We start from the raw sequence: 17,792 nt of genomic DNA on the forward strand, positions 1-17,792 counted from the left end.
ATCAGTTAAACGGAAAAGAGTTGTCGGGCAATCCGCACCGGACTTTAATGTCAGCATAATTTCGATCCGATCGATGATGGAATAACTGAATATAACACATTTAGAATATGTACGTACAACAGACAGTTTAGGGTAAATCTAGAGTTTACAGTAGAAATGTATTCAGTTACAATAATGATCCCAACATTGTTTCCTATAAGTCTATAAGTAATTTATGTCTCGAAGATAATAAATAATGAATAATATACGGAATTTCTAATTGAAATGAGTTTAGTCTGTACACCTTCCGGTTATCTGGTCGACTGTATCCGGTGATGTCCGCGCGGGACTAAGTACAAGTACTCGCTAACTGAAGCTCTTAGTTTGTGAGAAACATTTCCCGTATCACAATAGTCTTGGAGATTTCCTATAATATACATAATTATATATTTTCTTCACATTAATACAATCAATTTTGGCCAAACTGTGTCGTGGGGAATATACGTACGCAAGCATTCGGTAAGGTATATAACATTATTTAATAATATTTAAATCTCCCCGTAAAAATAAAAACCGTATTAGCGCGATATAACACAGTCTTTATTTGATCTGTTGATTTCACAAAATGGTATTCCAAATTTACTATGTGTAGTCGAGATGGCGGAATGTCTGCTTGGTTTTTCGCAAGAATCAGTCGCTGATAACTCGTGAATTTGTGTTTCCGCGTCATACCGGGGCTAATACGGCATTAACTAAAATATCAATCTAAGATTCATTTCAACTAAGAAAAATACTAAAATTATACAAAATAAAAATAGAAACAATCAACGCTTACAAATAATTTGAATTAAGTAATTATACAACGCGAAACGCATTCCAGTAACCACATCGGAATAAGTAACAATATAAAAATACACAGCGAGACGAGCTCGCCGGTTGCCTACACTAGGATGTGTTCAGTTACATGTATGACAATGTGATAAATGGAATCCCATTCTCTCTCCGCGACACTTCTCGCGATTGACAAAAATATGGAAATTTTATTATTTATTAGTTTAACTAAATAACGTGTGGCCGTGACAACCTCACTCGAGCAACAGTACCGATGACTATTTAGTCTGGCAAATGCCAGTCTCGGAGCTGGGACATTCACATTCCGGGTGGACTCGATACGGCGACCGTAGTCACTGAGCGGTGTGATGTTATTGGGCTTGGTTCGGGGCATTGCTATCTCCGTTGCAGGACTTGCTCGGCAGCTCCTCCGCGGGGTCCTACGACACACAAGTTTGGGCATATTGACATCTTGTTAAAACAAAATGGTTTTATTCTGTCACATCCGAAACCACTATGATCAGTATGAGCAAGAAGACATATTAGCATATTTAAAAAATATTTAGAACGAAGATTTTTTTTATAATAATATTTTTTTTAAATGGTTGCTAATTCTGCAGGGGAGAAGAAAGGGGGGAGCGGCTGCGCGGTTGACGGTGTATCAGACTCCCCCCTCGTTTCTCCCCTGCAGAAATAAGCAACCATTGGTTTTTTTTAAATATTTTGCTTTTGTAAATTTTATTCGTTCTAAAAAAATATTTTAATGTACCAATATGTCTTCTTGCTCATACTGATCATCGTGGTTTCGGATGTGACAAGGTTAAGAACACCCTGTATAAAGACTACATGGCAAAAACAGTCTCAGTAACGAATTTTACAGGAGAGCAAAAATAATAAAAACTTTGTTTGTGGGATACTGGGTATAAATTTTCAATAAAATAGGTTTTCATTTAATGGATAATATACTTTTACATACAATTAGCAAGAAAAATTAACAAAAAAAAGCCACTTTTTAACTAAAAAAAAAAACTTCTTCCTTGAACAGACAAAAATGAGCCCATTGCAGCAATGAGGAAGTTCAGTGGTTTTTCAATATTAATTTTATTTAATAATAAATAGACTATCAAACTAAGCTAATATTTTTATGTTTCGTTATCAGCGCTATGATATTTTAAAGTTTTGTAATTTTGATATTACTCCGCGTGTGATGTCACAAGTTCTCTTCGGTGAGTTCAGCTGATTGGTGAATTGGCTTTCCGTAAACAGAGTTGTGGTATACAAACAAACCATCGAATCGGGTTGTGGTCCCGTGGTTAGTGTCTCGGACTCACGGATCAAAGGTCCGTGGTTCGAATCCCACTCTACCCCAACTTGGTTCCCATTTTCTAATAGTGAGTTATTTACAACTCGTTGAAAATGGCTCTCAAAATTAAATATTTGGGTAAATCATAAAAACGCAAATATTTCTCTAAAGATGAAAAAAAAAAGAACAAATATTTGTCATCCAAGATATCATATTTCTGTACTTGTTTATTTAGATGAAGCGTCACCGGTTTGCAAAATTTTTCTTGAAAAAAACTGGAAATCTATCACAACACTATCATCGGTTGATTAGGAAGAACTTGTGAGGTCATTCAAAGTAGTTCATTTTTATATATTTTTTTGTACATTTTCAAGAAATTTCAGTGTACGCCTGGTCTAATTTTTACCGCACGTAAGAAAACATTTTTTTAAATCTAATTTCCTGTAGCACTGAACTTCCTCATTGTCGCATTTTTTCTCATTTTTTATTCAAAAATTTAAAAAATGCAATGATCGAGTTTTTGTTGTATTCCCTTCATTTATTGATTGACGCGTTGTTCCAGGAATAATGTGTGTTAAAGTTAAACAGTCACAGTTAAAATGGACAGATGGAGAGTAAAATACAATGTAATCACCACAGGTTTGGGTCGATGGGTGTCGACTGCCTCTACCGGCAGTTTGACGTGCTCCACGCGACAGCCGTATGCGACTGGAGTTAGTTTGATGACCGTGTGAAGCGGCACATGGAGGTACGGGAGTTCATCTAAAATAAAAATAAAATCAACAATATTATTTTGCTCCTAAAGTTTGCCATACATAAAACTGATGAAAATACTCCACTGGACAAAAAGAACTACAAATCTACCTGCCACCGCAAACCTTGACATTTACTGTGCCATTTTTCTTTACATCTTTTTTGTATGTCATAATAAAGACACTACGCGTAACCTTTTTACAATATTTACATTTTAAAATGTCGCAACATTCCTGTCTACCTGCCTCGGGGTGAAAATAATATAACAATCATGGAAAAATTTGATGGCAAAAGACAATTGCCATCAATTATTCAGTTATAATAATTCAGTTAGATGAATCTCACCCGCATAAATAAAGGTTTCAGTTCTTTAACTTCACAAACATCGAAAGAATTTAAGGAATATAAATGTTCAAATATGGCCAGAATGGTGAATGTTACACAGTGTGTAAAGTGGCCACTTAAACCACCCAATGGATGCCTAACTTCTAAATTACCTTCTCTAAAACGTTCTTCATCTCTGTTGTAATATGTTAACAAAAAAGTGTGAAATATTCATTTTTAAGGTTGTTTAAACTGCAACTGGACTGACACCTGAAGCGTAGGACTGATCACCTCACCTTCATGTAACAGATGATCGTAATATGCCGCATTTGGTTTACAAATGCAGTGCCCTATGCGCTACAGGTTGCAAAAAGGGAATGACTACTTATGAAAGCATACTCATGTACGGCTACTCCGTATCACTCCACATGGTAAAAATAAAAATAATAAGATCACATTGCAGCGTCGATCACCAGTCGTTGATAAACCCGATGTGAAAATGGAACAAATATGATTGACCGCGTCATTTTCGCAGTTATAAAATGTATGCAGAGAGTCAGTTACCGGCAGACTTGTCGAGGAAGTAGGCGAGCAGGCAGCGCATGACAGCCTGGTGGCTGACCACCAGCACGTTACCCTGGCGCTCGAGCTCCATGATGACGGGCTCCAGGCGCGCCACCAAGTCCTCGTAGCTCTCCCCGCGAGGGTAGCGGTACGCGAACTTGTTCTGGTCCCGAGCCTTGAAGTCCTCGGGGTACTTGCTGCTGATCTCCTCGTACGTCATCTCCTCGCAGATACCCTGTAACGTAAAATACACATGTTACTGCATCACGAGTGGCATGTTTGCTTTGGCACAATAATGTACTGAATGATTGAAATGGGCGTCATTAATATTGTAAGGTTTACTGAACAGTCAAGTAAAACAAAAATCAATATTATCAAAACTGATTGTTTAAATTAATTTTTAAATCTTTTATTATATTTTTCAAATACAGGTAAGTTCATCGCGACCCCGGCGAGACGTTCTTATTCTAAGAGGTGGGGGTCAGTTCTATGCGAGCTCCTGACGTCACTGCGACCTGCGACCTGCGACCTGTGAAGATCTATTGTGACGAAAAGAAACTAAAAATAAAATAAATAAAACGACTTTGTTTTTAACCACTAATTTTTATTTTTCACCAACCGGTTTCAAAGCTATTTTATCAAATTTATTTTATTATAATGAATAACCACAAAGTTAGTGCTTCAAATATAAACTTTGTGAAACTAAAAATAATCGAAATTACAGAAAATGGAGGTAAAATTGCAGTTGTAGGTAGAGATTATAAAAATTTCCCGAGTCTACAGAGCGATCAATTGGAAAAAAAATATAATAAAAGCGAGGAAAACTTTTTTTCAAAGCAAGCAATGGTTGGATTGATCCGTTTTAATAACGATCAAACTTGAATTGCCTTAAAACGATAGGCAAATCGGCTAGCGCAGACTTGAATCAGCTGAAAAATATCTGAAAGAGTTCCGTGAAAAATTCCCCGTTGATTGCGAAATTTCGCTTATCGCGGCCATTTCCAGAACGCAGCCCCCGCGATCAACGGGGGATACCCGTATTTACTCATTTCAAATAAAAATTCATAACGTCTTAAAATATGTCAGGACTAATCTCAACTTTTTTTTCTTCAATTTCAGTCAAATTTACGCATGATACAGTTTCTAAAAAAAATCTAAAGATTAGGTGATGCTGCCCGCTGACCGCTGCCACATATTAGCTATCACAGAGCGGACTTACAGCGTCTATCTCGTTGAGCGCCTTCCAGCGCTCCTGCGGGGCGGGCACGGCCTGCACGGTCTGGATGCTGCGGCGGAGCCAGCTCGTCCACACGCGCAGCCCCTGGATGCGCTGCTGCGCGATGTACTGCGACAGCGCAGCGGCGTAGCGCCGCCCCCGCGACGACAGCGCCGAGTCGCCGCCGATGCGCCCCTCCAGGTTCTGCTCGCTCTCGCCGTGCTGAAACAGACCGGACTATGTATATTTATTTATTCTTTCACTATTTTCGTACTATTCAAAATTAAAATAATGTTCCCTGATTAGAGTGGGGTGTCACATGCCCTAAATACGTATTGAACAAATTAAAACACATAATCGCAACAGAGAGTAGGTGGAAAACCAAGAAAGATTTTTTTCTCATTAGGTCCGAGTTTTGTGGTGTATTTTTCACCATTTCTTTCCACATCCTCTCTTGGCAATATGCTGACGAGCCTCTAAAATAGAGGCTTATTGAGTTATTCCTTAAAAAAAAAAATGTTTATATTTAATTGAATACGTAATGCTGTCGCTGGAGGGGAGCTATATGGGCACAGACTCACGCTGCATTTTTACCGCTAACAACACCGCGTAAGGCACACCGGAACTGCGCGACGTCAACACGATCGAAACTCGCCAGAATCTCTGAGTCCCTTGTCGGCTTCAGTTCAGTTAGCTTTTTGCTCTCTCTCTTCTAAATCTAAGACTTTAAAATACCCACATATTATAAATTCGTGTCACGGTTAATTCTTTCAGTAAGGTACTTAATTTAATTTAATATAATTTAATATATAATCGATATTTGTACCTATATAATCTTGTATTCATCATATTATCTATTAAATCTTAGAACAATGTGAGTGAATCTTTCATACAATTTCACGCAACCTTACAACAAAACTGCGGTAAGTCAAACTAACCATTTCATTCCAACAAAAGAGTTCACTACACTAGTAAGGTGGTCGTACTCGGGAGAGTGTAGGAACGAGCCTTACCCGCGTGAGGTAGATGGTGCGCGGCACGATGTGTATGTTCATGAGGTAGTACACGATGCGCGACTGGATGTGGCCCTCGTGCTTGTGGACCACAACCTTCTCTCCGGTGTTGTAGATCTTCATGAAGGACAGGTCGGCCTCCTTACTCTCGTCCAGCGGATGATACTTCTCCCTGTAGTGCTCGATCCGGAGCAAGAAGTCACTCAGCACCGTCTCCATGTTAACGTTCTCGTAGTCGGGACTGCTCACTTTCACCTCCTGCAATATAGCAAGCAGTTCGATATCTGGTTTATGTTACAATCCATGTTACAATGTTAACCATAGAACTTACTATGGTTTTCATTTCCCTATGCCCAGAATTCTCCGATCTGCCAACAAACATACCAGTCTTGATTTTTTTAATAACAAGTTGTTTTCTTTCAAACGATCACCGAATCAAATTCAAGTATAAACACCTCTCTCCCGCTTCCACTCCCGCCATGTCTACCATATACCATTATGTCTTTCTTCCTTTATAGTAATTTTCTATGTATAAATATGTCCTTAAAAATGCCCATTGGGCGTATATATAAATAAATAAATTGATACAATATGACCCAACAGGAAGTGAGAGAGATGACAGAAGGCCGGCTTCTGGTCAGTAATGATACAACATTATAATATAACATTAATAAGATAAGATTTTAAAAAAAATTCCAGACCTTAATATTTTGTTCAATAATCTGCGGGTCATCGCAGACGGATTCCACGAAGAAGAGTTTGAAGCCCATTTTATTTACAACAATATCGCGGATCAGTTCTCTCCTTTCCATTGTAGAATTTGTGGCATCGAACACCTGAAACACCAAGTTTTATAGTTATATTTTGAATTTGTCAAAATTGGATTACACCCCCTTTGGGAGTTATAAATATTAATATATTACAACAGAGAAGAAGAACAGGCACAATGGTGAATGTTACAGTGTGTAAAGTAAACACTTAAACCAGCCAAGGACAGGTCATAAGCCCAGTAAATGCCTAGACTTGTATATTCTCTTCTATAAAATGTTCTTCATCTCTGTTGTAATATATTAATAATTACATATACATTTTATTTTTAATAACTGAACAAACGAGATAACTTGGCTTAGTGAATAAAGTTTTTAAGCTGGTGCTATAATGAATTCTCCATATTAAATTAGAAACTTGGTAAATCCCTTAAAGAGGCCAATATGATTTTTAACACATTGAGGAAGTTCAGTGCTATGGGAAATTAGATATAAAAAATGTTTTCTTACGCGTGGTAAAAATTTAAGCATTCAATTATACAGCAAAGTTTTCAAAAATGCATGAAAAAAATTAGCTACTTTGAACGATGTCACAAGTTCTTGTGGATCAATCAATCAATTACAGCGTTGACATGTGTTGTGATAGATATCCGGTGTCTGGGAAACCATGTTTTTCAACGTTTAGAATTTTGTCATGGCTACAGGGCTTTACTTTTAAATGTTACGACAACTCAACGACGAGAACTAGTGACTAGAATAATTTCAAAATAATAAAATCATAGCATGATTTTTTTTTAAAGTTCGAGATTAGCAATTAGCAAAAATTGACAAATCTGCTTTCCTTCCATACTTTTACTCTTATTTGCTTTTTATAAATCGTGTTATTTTTATGTTTTTTCATTATGTATTTTTGTATTATTCAATTTAGAACTCACTCTTATTTGGCATATTATATATTACTCCTATTTCTTACTATAGTATAGAGTATAGTGAGTTTCTAGAAACCATATCTCAATTATCATTTCATTTATGTTTTTATATATATTATTTTTCTATTGATTTCAATGATACTATTATTTTGTTGATTTCAATGATACTATTATTTTGTATATTTGATTATATATGAATTTAAATTTGTATAATTTATATTTTAATATTTATATCTGATTATCTTTTTTACATTGTATTCTTTGAAATTTTATTATTTATTACTTATACCTTGTTTTTCTGGATTGTTATTCTATTGCATCACATGTCATTATAATTTCATCTAATTAATTTTACTATGTATTTTTTATTATTAATTATTATGGCTTGACACGGGCACAGCCTAAAAAGCCTTAATAAGTTCATTAATATTATTTGAACGAGCGTAATTTTGAATTAATAAATGAATAAATATATAGCAATGAGATTATGACACATAATTCATTTTTTTTAAATTTGGCTTAGTTTGATAGTCCAATAACAAAAAATAAATTAAAAAACAACTGTACTTCCACTTGACTGCAATTTTGCTTTCTTCGTAACTTGGTAATTTTTACAAAATACATATTGTGAAATTATTTAGTTGCTGTTGTCATTACAAAAAATGATGTCCCGACTTTATGAGTTTTGTTTGCCAAAAAATTCTGACAAACAAAATACCAGTAAACAGTACCTAATTTTCAAAGAGAGACATTCATCAAGTAACTCGTGAATTATTTTTGTGCACAACTTGTCAAGAATGTACGTAGGTAACTCGTATTGCATTCATTTATATATTTTTTAGGATAAAAAAAAAGGTAAAACTTTTGTAATACATTTTGTAGCTTTGATAATTGAATTTATCTATGTTTGCATAATCAAAATATGAGATTTGATAAAAAAAATACACGGAATATTTTAATTTAGAATTTATGCCACGATAAAGCGTGAGTGTCATCAGAAAGCGTCTGGATTTAACAACGATGTTTTGTTTTTGAAATTATGTTTATATACATATTGTTTATTATTTAAAATATCAATAACTAGTTGTTTAAGTTTTTGGATGGTCCTAGTTCTTATAAAAGACAATAAAAAATGGAGACTCGCCATTGATGGATATCTGTAGTGTGTAAAATATCATCACAACAGTGCCATAATCCAGGGAGAAAATACGGAATACGTTTGTATGAAGAAAAGTCAAACTGCGTTTCTTCTTAAACTAGTTTGTGTTTACATAATAGTGGACACATTCCTCGAAGAAAAATACGGACCGAAATAGATATCACTTGTTGGGACGGTGATAATATACGTCATGACACATGACAGTACTCATACTTCAAAACTACCGAGAGTATTTTTTTAAATATCAAAGCTGTTGTTGAATCTGAGAAATATAAAGTAAATAGTCCCACGTCTATTTTATTTTCAACTCTCAAGTGGCTAAAATTAAGATGCCATTGATTTTCAAAATTCATTATACACAGACTTAGATCAAAAGAAAAGGGTTATACTTGAGATAAGGTATTTTGTGTTTTTATATACGAGTATTTCTTTTTTATTTATTTATTTTAATTTATTGCTTACTAAAGAATACGATTAATAAAAAACTAATTTCTTACTACGCTCTCTTTCTTTATTGCGATTAGTACTCTTGATTTGATCCGATGTTTCAGCTACAGTTGCATGAGCCATCTTCAGAATGATACCCTAAAGGTAGCCAAAACGTTAGAACGAATCCAACCTACGTGGAATCACCCAGAAAAGTCGATGCATATAGCTTACATTATTATATTACAAATGACTTTTAAATTTGCGTGTGAACATATTTATTATGTATAGGCTGGTCCCGTGTCGGTCGAGGTGTGTTTGTTTGTCAGACGTCGACAAACTGTCATCTCCTCCAGCGCCAACTCTGCCAATGATTCTTATCATTCTACATGGGAATTATTTTAACACGTTGGGGGACAATTTTATCTCATAGGATCCAATCATATGGACACATTTCATAACTTTCTTTTTTTTTTTAAGATTTCACTTCCGATCGGACCGTAGTTGATGGTTTGAAATAAACCTCGTTTGATTGACATACTAGGAAAATTTTGTTGCCGACTTTTATCACAGTTTCATGTAGACTATAGCTGTTTTTTCACTATCAATTACATTTAACACACGTAAAGATTGACATTTTTGACACTAGATTGTTTAGGTGAAGTGTGTACAAGATGAGTTTTTATATTAATATTTTAATTTTTACAATAATTTCATTTTGCTAATTTACATTGCTAGTTTTATTAGTATTTTACTTATTGTTTTTAATAATTGTATGTTAATTACTGAATTATTACAATAATTTCAATCATTTATACTGTTCATTTTATTTAAATATGTATTTTACGAGTGTTTACATGCAATGAAATATTAGAAGTATCTTTTTTTATTTGAATATTTCTGCATTTTGAATATTATTTTTTCATTGTTTGTAAACCAAATAAATAAATTTCCTAAACGAGAGACACAATTTCGACGGCCATGGTGAGCAAAACAGCGAACATGTTAAAAATACTTATTTTTTATTGAAATTTTCCCATAAAATTTTATATCACATAACACATTGTTGTCTATTGTCATCCCTAGAAAATTTCAAATCTGATTTTGCAATATTTTAAAATCTGCATTAAGTATGACACTATGTGGAAAGTCCTGCAGTAAAATAAGTGTGAGTACGGATATGTAAAATCATTCTTGGATTGTGGTCTAAAATACAAATGCACTGCATAATAATGAAATCGAGTGATAGAATGTGTTCAATTCTTATTAAGCTTTGAAAATGTCTAACATGTGGTATTGCTACCAACTTAACAAATTACCACTTAATACCATTTATAACTAGATATTTATATTAAATTTTAAATACACGTTTATTGGGTGGGGACAGGAGACAGGAGAGTTAGAATATGAGTAGGGAATGAGACATTGATATCGGAGAAGTTGGATAACAATCGCACGGCAGAGTCCCAGACGTGGATTCTCAACAGGTGAGAACCGTTACAACAGTGCCCAATACCCGAGTGCATTCTGCATATGGAAGATGTCTCCAACTTGTTCAGAATCACTTTGAAAAAACCAAGGCTTTTCTGTTACATTTGGTCTCAATTGGAAAAGATGTCTTCCCATAGTTTGGGAGAAGGCTACCCAATATTTTTATCATGTGCGAAGTTACTTCTCCTTTGTCATAACGAGGAGATCACCTAGTGGTAGAAAATTACTACAGGCAGAATCCCCGATAGCAAAACTAAAAAAAATTTTTTTTTACCTCTTACTGAAGTATACTTTATAGTGAGTTAGATATTCAGTAAATTTGCAGTCAATCAAATGCGCATGATCACTAAATTCAGCTTTCTCTAGTTTCTCCGAGGCGATGCCTGCTCTCATGTCGGAGCGTGAAGTGAAGAAATACAGTTATAAACGACTCCTCACCGCCGGGGAAACATTGACGGGTCGGGCTAATAGATGTCGGCAAAGTACTTACGGCCACTTCGCCCCCCTCCCGGAGCCACTGGCAGACGTCGTCGAGAGCCTCCATGGCGCACTGGGTCCGGATGGCCATGGCCTCCATGTTGTCGTGCCGGAAGAACTCGTGGCTCTTGTAGGCCGTGGTCACGTGGCGCCTGTACTCGCCCAGGTTGAACACTGCAAGGAAACATACTCTATTACAGATCCACAAATAAAAAAAATGGCCGGTCTCCTAGTCCCTTATTTCATTGGGTTCGCTAGTATTGGCGTATAGGTGCGACATAAAAGTCACCAACCCAAAAAACATCATTTTGAGAAATCGCAATTTGAATGTTTGGAGACCAAGGAAAAGTCTAATTTTTGTGTTTTGGAGGTTTTATGTACACAACATAATTCATTCACGTCTTTAAAATTAATTCCATTGGTAACTGTTTCCTTCTGATACATTAAAAAATATCTTATTCTTATTCTTAAGGGTGGGGGTCAGTGCTATACAAGCTCCCGATGTCACTGCGACTTGTGAAGATCTATTGTGACGGGTCCCCGTGAATAGTTCAGCCCTCCAAGCCCGGGTCTATAAAGAGCCTGGATGTGAAAGGCGAAAGTTCTCATTTTTTCTCCCCCTCCAAGCCCGGATCCATGGGGCGAGCTCTTTAACATCCTCAAGTTTAACCAGCGGTCTCCCGAGGTTGAGGCTTCTTTTATGATGTAAAGCATCACATAGAATGTGTATAAATATGGATTGGGATACTCCTACATTACAAGGTAAAACCTTACAGATGGCAATTACCATTTCTGTATTACAATGGCTTCATCACACTGATTTATCGCTATTGTGAAATTGCACGCATTACATATTACATGACGGAAAGCCTAGCGATCTTTCTATACTGAATGTACATAAGTACTGCATATTGCGTGACAGAAGAAATATACCGCTTCATATGAAAAAATTATTTTAGCCCCTAGTGTCCCCGGGGACTGTGGATATGATACATGGATGTGAATTTTTGGTTTTAAATTTTTTCTACACTAAAAATGATTTTATTACTAAAAACTAGTCTCTGCAAAAGCCAGCACATAGCACAATTGGACGCTGTTTTGAATATTTTTTGACAGAAACAATAACCATTAAAATCTGCTAAAAGAATCCAAGTTTTTTTCAAGAAATTACACTGGGAGAAAGTAGATAAATATATAAAAGATAATCATTATTAAATTAGTTTTCAAAACACGTAAACCATAGAACTGTTGCCAAACTCGGCGTAGAGTGTTCAGATTGGTTTCCGGTTTACTGTAACAACAGAAAGCCTGAGCTAGTGTGGCCGAATACTGACCTCTGGTGTTGATGCCGATCCAGTTGAGGTAACGGGAGAGCTTCTTGGAGATGTAGGTCTTCCCCCGCGCGGGCAAGCCCACCATGGCTATCACGTGCGGGATGTTCACATAGTTGGCCCTTTCTCCTGAGGACAACAAAGCAAACAAACTGGTCAAATACGCATTTATTTGGGAAAACAACAGTTATGGAATTTAAACATATAGTTATGGATCAGATTATTATTAGCCATTGCAACACAAGGGTCATTTTGCATAAACAGGATAAGCGGCCAAATTACCTTGGCCATTTATGCCACAGAACTAAAATCGACTTAAGAAAAATTGCAATTTATTTGTTTGTTTACCCCAAAAGGCATTTATCATTATTATTGTGATCTAACCAGGAATCAAACACGGAGTCCTGTGAGTTTTACGGGTTTTTGGGTGGTTCTACTTTCAATAAAAATCAATATATCAAAAAAGCAAAACTATTGACACACGCCAATGGTAAATATTTATAGTGCTTATCACTGCTCTAGTGCCATAATCCAGGGTGAAATACGAGAGTACGTTTGTATGAAGAAAAGTCAGACCGCGTTTCCTCTTTAACATTATTACATTTACTTACAAATCTTAACTTGATAATGCTTTTACGTAACCATAGAAACAGATTCCGTGTATTTAAATTAAATCATCGACGCACCCTAAACCCTCTAAAATTATGACATGTAGCTCATACCCAAACGCTCAGTCATGTCCAATGCATATTTAGTCGGTCTTTAACCGCCAGCGGGGTTTTGATGTGAGCTTGATATTTAATTCGGGACCAAAATGCCTGATTGTACTGTAAAAGCGTGTGAAAACCGTTCGGATAAAAGTAAAAAAGATGGTGTAACTTTTTATCGGTAAGTAGGTACCTAAGGTAAGCTGTTGATATGAAATATTTATTTAAAAGGGTGCTTTCACACTAGAATATTTCATAGTCCTAGAACTGGTACCTGATTGCGTTAGGCTAATCATTTTACCTTGATGTAACAAAAAATGATCAAAATTCGCTACGATTGGTGTACCAATGCAGTGCCCTATGCACCATTAGGTGTGGAAAGGGAATGATGATGATGACGATTATCGGCGATATGATTGTTTAAAGTGTTGTATTTCTGAAAACATTCCGCACCTGACGTCAGAGGTTCTCTTCCATTTATTCTGTCAGTTCTGCCGATTGGTTCGTTTACGGTAAGTAAACTGGTTATCTTTCACAGCTCTCTTTTCATTTATTTATATATTCATTAAAAATTACACTCGTTCAAATAATATTAATGAACTTATTAAGGCTTTTTAGGCTGTGCCCGTGTCAAGCCATAATAATTAGCAATAAAAAAAACATAGTAAAATTAATTAAATGAAATCATAATGACATGTGATGCAATAGAATAACAATCCAGATAAAGAAAGTATAAGTAATAAATAATAACATTTCAAAGAATACAATGTAAAAAAGATAATCAGATATAAATATTAAAATATAAATTATACAAATTTAGATTCATACATAATCAAATAAACAAAATAATAGTATCGTTGATATCAACAAAATAAAAGTAAAATAGTAAAATATAGTAGTACTGAAAAAAAAACCAAATAACAGTATCATTGAAATCAATAGAAAAATAATATACACATAAAAACATAAATGAAATGATAATTGAGATGTGGTTTCTAGAAACTCACTCTATACTTTGAATAATATGCCAAAGGTACTAAATTAAATATTACAAAAATACATAATGAAAAAAGATAAAAATATCAAGACATATAAAAAGCAAATAAAAGTCAAAGTTGGTTGAAATATGTGAAGTAGTGACGTCGTTCAAAGTAGTTCGTTTTTATTATTTTTTTCTTACATTTTCAAGAAACTTTGCCGTACAATTTAATGCTCTAATTTTTACCGCGCGCAAGAAAACATTTTTTGTATCCAATTTCCCGTAGGGCTGAAGTCCTCATTAACACTATAATCATGTATGTATTACATAGAAGCGACTCATTATTTATTTACAAACAAAACATTATTAGAAAATTGTGTAATCGGATCTGGAACCCAGCCAAAAATTTTCCCCGAGTTATATTACGGATAAAGAATAAAAAAATGATTAATGATGCCAGTAAATTAAAATGGTCACACATTTAAAATATAAATATTATGTTAGTAAATATCGTATAGTTACAATGAGAGCCATTGTCACAGATGTTATAACAATTCAAGTATTTCTAGATCACCAGTATATTTTTACAGTATTTACTGTCACTAAACAATGGCGTCTTTCAGTATGTTCCGAATTGTTGTTCTAATTATATAACATTTTCTGCCAATTCAAAAAACATTGTGGGATAAACACTTAAAATACTACAAAAAAAATTCAGGAAGATCACCATTCCTCTTTCCGCACCCAGTGGTGCACAGCGTACTGTATTGGTAAAACAAATGCAGTGTATTTCGATAATTCAAGGAATTCAGGGCTGGTATTCCAAACGCTCTCGTGGCCGTATTATCTCGTGTATTTACATACAAAATACAAGAGAAAAACTGTTTACTCGTGCCGCGAGAGTGGTTCAGAATAGCACCCCAGAAGGATAATTTATATTTATCTATTACGGGAAGAAATAAGGTACCAAAAATTTAAAAGCGAATCAAAATAAAGCTTACTTCCATAGTTAATATAAAATTTATATTTATTATGTAATAGGTATATTCATGTAGGCAATATATGTATTGTATAAGTAGTTGATATATGTCTGTGTGTATTTTAAAGTGCAGGGCCCCGATTACAACTTATCTTTAATTTTATCTGCAAATTAAAATTAAGTTTTCTCTATGAAAAGCAGAATATGCATTCATTTTTTTCTCCTAAACATATTCAATTATGTGTTAGCGACGAAGATGCTTTAAGTGTTCATGGAAATATACACATTTTCGTACACACATATCGTTTTTTTCTTTATAGACAGTCAAAGATAACTCTGTTAACTTCCCATTGTAATCAGGGCCCAGGAACGATTGTTCAATGCTACTGGAAATTGGATGCAAAAAATGTTTTCTTACACGCGGAAAAAATTTGAGCATTTAATTGCAAGGCGAAGTTTCATAAAGATGGTTTTAATAAAAATAAACTACTTTGAATGACGTCACAAGTTCTTGTGAATCAACCGATCAATTACAGCGTTGACGTGTGTTGCGATAGTTTTCCAGTGTCCGGGGAGCCATATTTTTCAACCTTTAGTATATTTTAACAGCTACAGGGCTCTACTTTTAAATGCCCCGACAACTTACCCTCGAGAACTAGTGACGTCACGGGTGGAGTAATTTCAAAATATAAAAACTTTAAAAAATCATGGCGATGAGAATACGATACACAAAAAAATATTTTTTGGCTTAGTTTGATAGTCTATTATTTTTACAATACAAATATATTTTTTAAACCATTGAACTTCCTCTTTCGACAGAAACACGCTTAGGCCGCCATGACGCGTCAGCGAAGCGTGGAGATTTATTTACAAGTGACGGAAAATGGAGCGAGTAAATTTAAACCGGGTTAATAAATAAAACAACTTTGTTTTTAACCACTGATTTTTTTTTAAATTTCCACCGACCGGTTTCAAAGCAAACAAGCTTCTTTGTCGAGGTTTACTAATAAATCAAGTCGCTTTTCCCTATATGAATATTTTCGAGGCTAGACAGGAGTGGACTAAAAGAAATATTGTTTATTTGGTTATTATATATTTTTTTCTTATAATGAATCGCTTTTTTTTCTAAGATTTCTAAGTTGTCTAATTTTAATATTTTATATTTAAATTTATTTCAACAGAGAGGGAAAACATTTTTGAGAAGGGAATATGGAAGTCTAGGCATATACAGGGCTTATGACCTGTCATTGGCTGGATTTGGACATAATCAAACATTGTTAATATTCTATATTCAATATAAACCGGGTTGTTGATGAAATAATGTATTTTTGTGTTAATATTGTAAAAAAATCAATTGAATTCGTAACGGTTATAGCGATATCGGGGAATGCGCGGGAAAAGTCCAGCGGGCGTCAGGCGAAATGGCGGGAAAACAAAGCAACAGTCGACACGTGTTTGGAAATGGAACGCCGCACCGCACCGCGCGCCGGTCGGCAGTTGATTCGAATCGGGAACAAGACAGTCACAGGTCACAGTCGATAGTCGATACCAGCCAAGTGGTAACCTACTTTAGTGAAAACACGGGATAAGTTGGTCACCTAATTAAGAGATAAAATATAAAAGGGAAATCTCGTGTGACAGTAGCACGCACTTCTTGCCGATGCGATGTGATATTTCCTTAGAGTAATAACACGGCCCTGGCTGATAGAGTCGCCCATATGGAGAAAAACTACTCTATGATTATTAACCTCGACGTTAGCTACAGATTACAGCGATACAACAGGCCGTAGGTACTCGGGTCGAGAATTTCAAGCGCAAACCGAAAATGGCCGTTACACGTTTGTTGTTAAACTAAAAACCAAACAAAAATTTGGAACGCTTTTGTTATATGTAATAGAGCTAAATAATTAACACTCTGATAATGTTTCTGACTGCTTTGTGCAGCGTCCGTCGTTTGGTCTGGTCTAGTATAATGAATTCGGCCATTTCACGAGGCGAAGAGACAACATGGAAAAAGTGGTGGCACAAAGACGAGTACAGGAAACTCGATCTCGCGGAAGAAGTCCCACAAGATGGACAGGCTCGGTGACAGAAGCGGATGGAGGCGGATCCTAATGACGCGCATCGTGCATCCCTTCTGCCAACGTGGCTGCGACTGCTCTGCCAAGAGCGAAGGACTGTGATGTAATGTATATTCCCCGGTGCGTTGTTTTCTCTGGACATTTTTATTGTGAAATTTTGTTAATACAAAATTTGCTCGGACGATTTAATGAAAAGAAGCCAATTGATTTACGTTATACGACTGCGTTCAAGATTGTATGAAAGTCACGGGTAATGCCAAGTGTTTGTACAGAGGTGCTGTCTGTAGTCTGTAACGTCCTCTGTACGGCTTCACGCACAGAACACAAAAAAATATGTTTTTTTTATGCATAATTAATTTAATTAAATTAAACCGGTTCTGCTCCCGAGGGTAGTGTCGCGGACTAAAAAATCTATGTTTATTCTTAGTAAATCTAGTTAAAAGTGTTGTAGTACAAGTCGATCCCCCCGTGCGAACATGACAA

At 35.4% G+C, this 17,792-nt stretch overlaps 1 protein-coding gene across 3 annotated transcripts in view; it reads right to left on the bottom strand.

Annotated features, from left to right (window-relative positions):
- Window positions 1–818: 818 nt before the first annotated feature.
- The window catches only part of Pfrx (6-phosphofructo-2-kinase/fructose-2,6-biphosphatase), a 90,847-nt gene continuing 73,873 nt past the window's right edge, over window positions 819–17,792 (bottom strand). For 2 of the 3 annotated variants that reach the window (XM_088234850.1, XM_088234852.1), the window contains exons 2-9: window positions 12,567–12,692; window positions 11,246–11,406; window positions 6,685–6,819; window positions 5,984–6,241; window positions 4,974–5,192; window positions 3,755–3,989; window positions 2,748–2,875; window positions 1,033–1,250 (exon numbers count right to left, since the gene is read on the bottom strand). In XM_088234850.1, the coding sequence (XP_088090976.1) occupies window positions 1,182–1,250; window positions 2,748–2,875; window positions 3,755–3,989; window positions 4,974–5,192; window positions 5,984–6,241; window positions 6,685–6,819; window positions 11,246–11,406; window positions 12,567–12,692 (1,331 nt within the window). In that variant the 3' untranslated portion in view covers window positions 1,033–1,181. Of the gene's footprint in view, window positions 1,251–2,747; window positions 2,876–3,754; window positions 3,990–4,973; window positions 5,193–5,983; window positions 6,242–6,684; window positions 6,820–11,245; window positions 11,407–12,566; window positions 12,693–17,792 lie in introns of all 3 variants that reach the window. The other variant, XM_088234851.1, reaches the window with a different exon arrangement.

Source organism: Micrasema longulum, unplaced genomic scaffold, assembly GCF_059751315.1.
Source record: "Micrasema longulum isolate JH-2025_06_02 unplaced genomic scaffold, ASM5975131v1 h1tg001296l, whole genome shotgun sequence".
In the NCBI taxonomy this organism is placed as follows: domain Eukaryota; kingdom Metazoa; phylum Arthropoda; class Insecta; order Trichoptera; family Brachycentridae; genus Micrasema; species Micrasema longulum.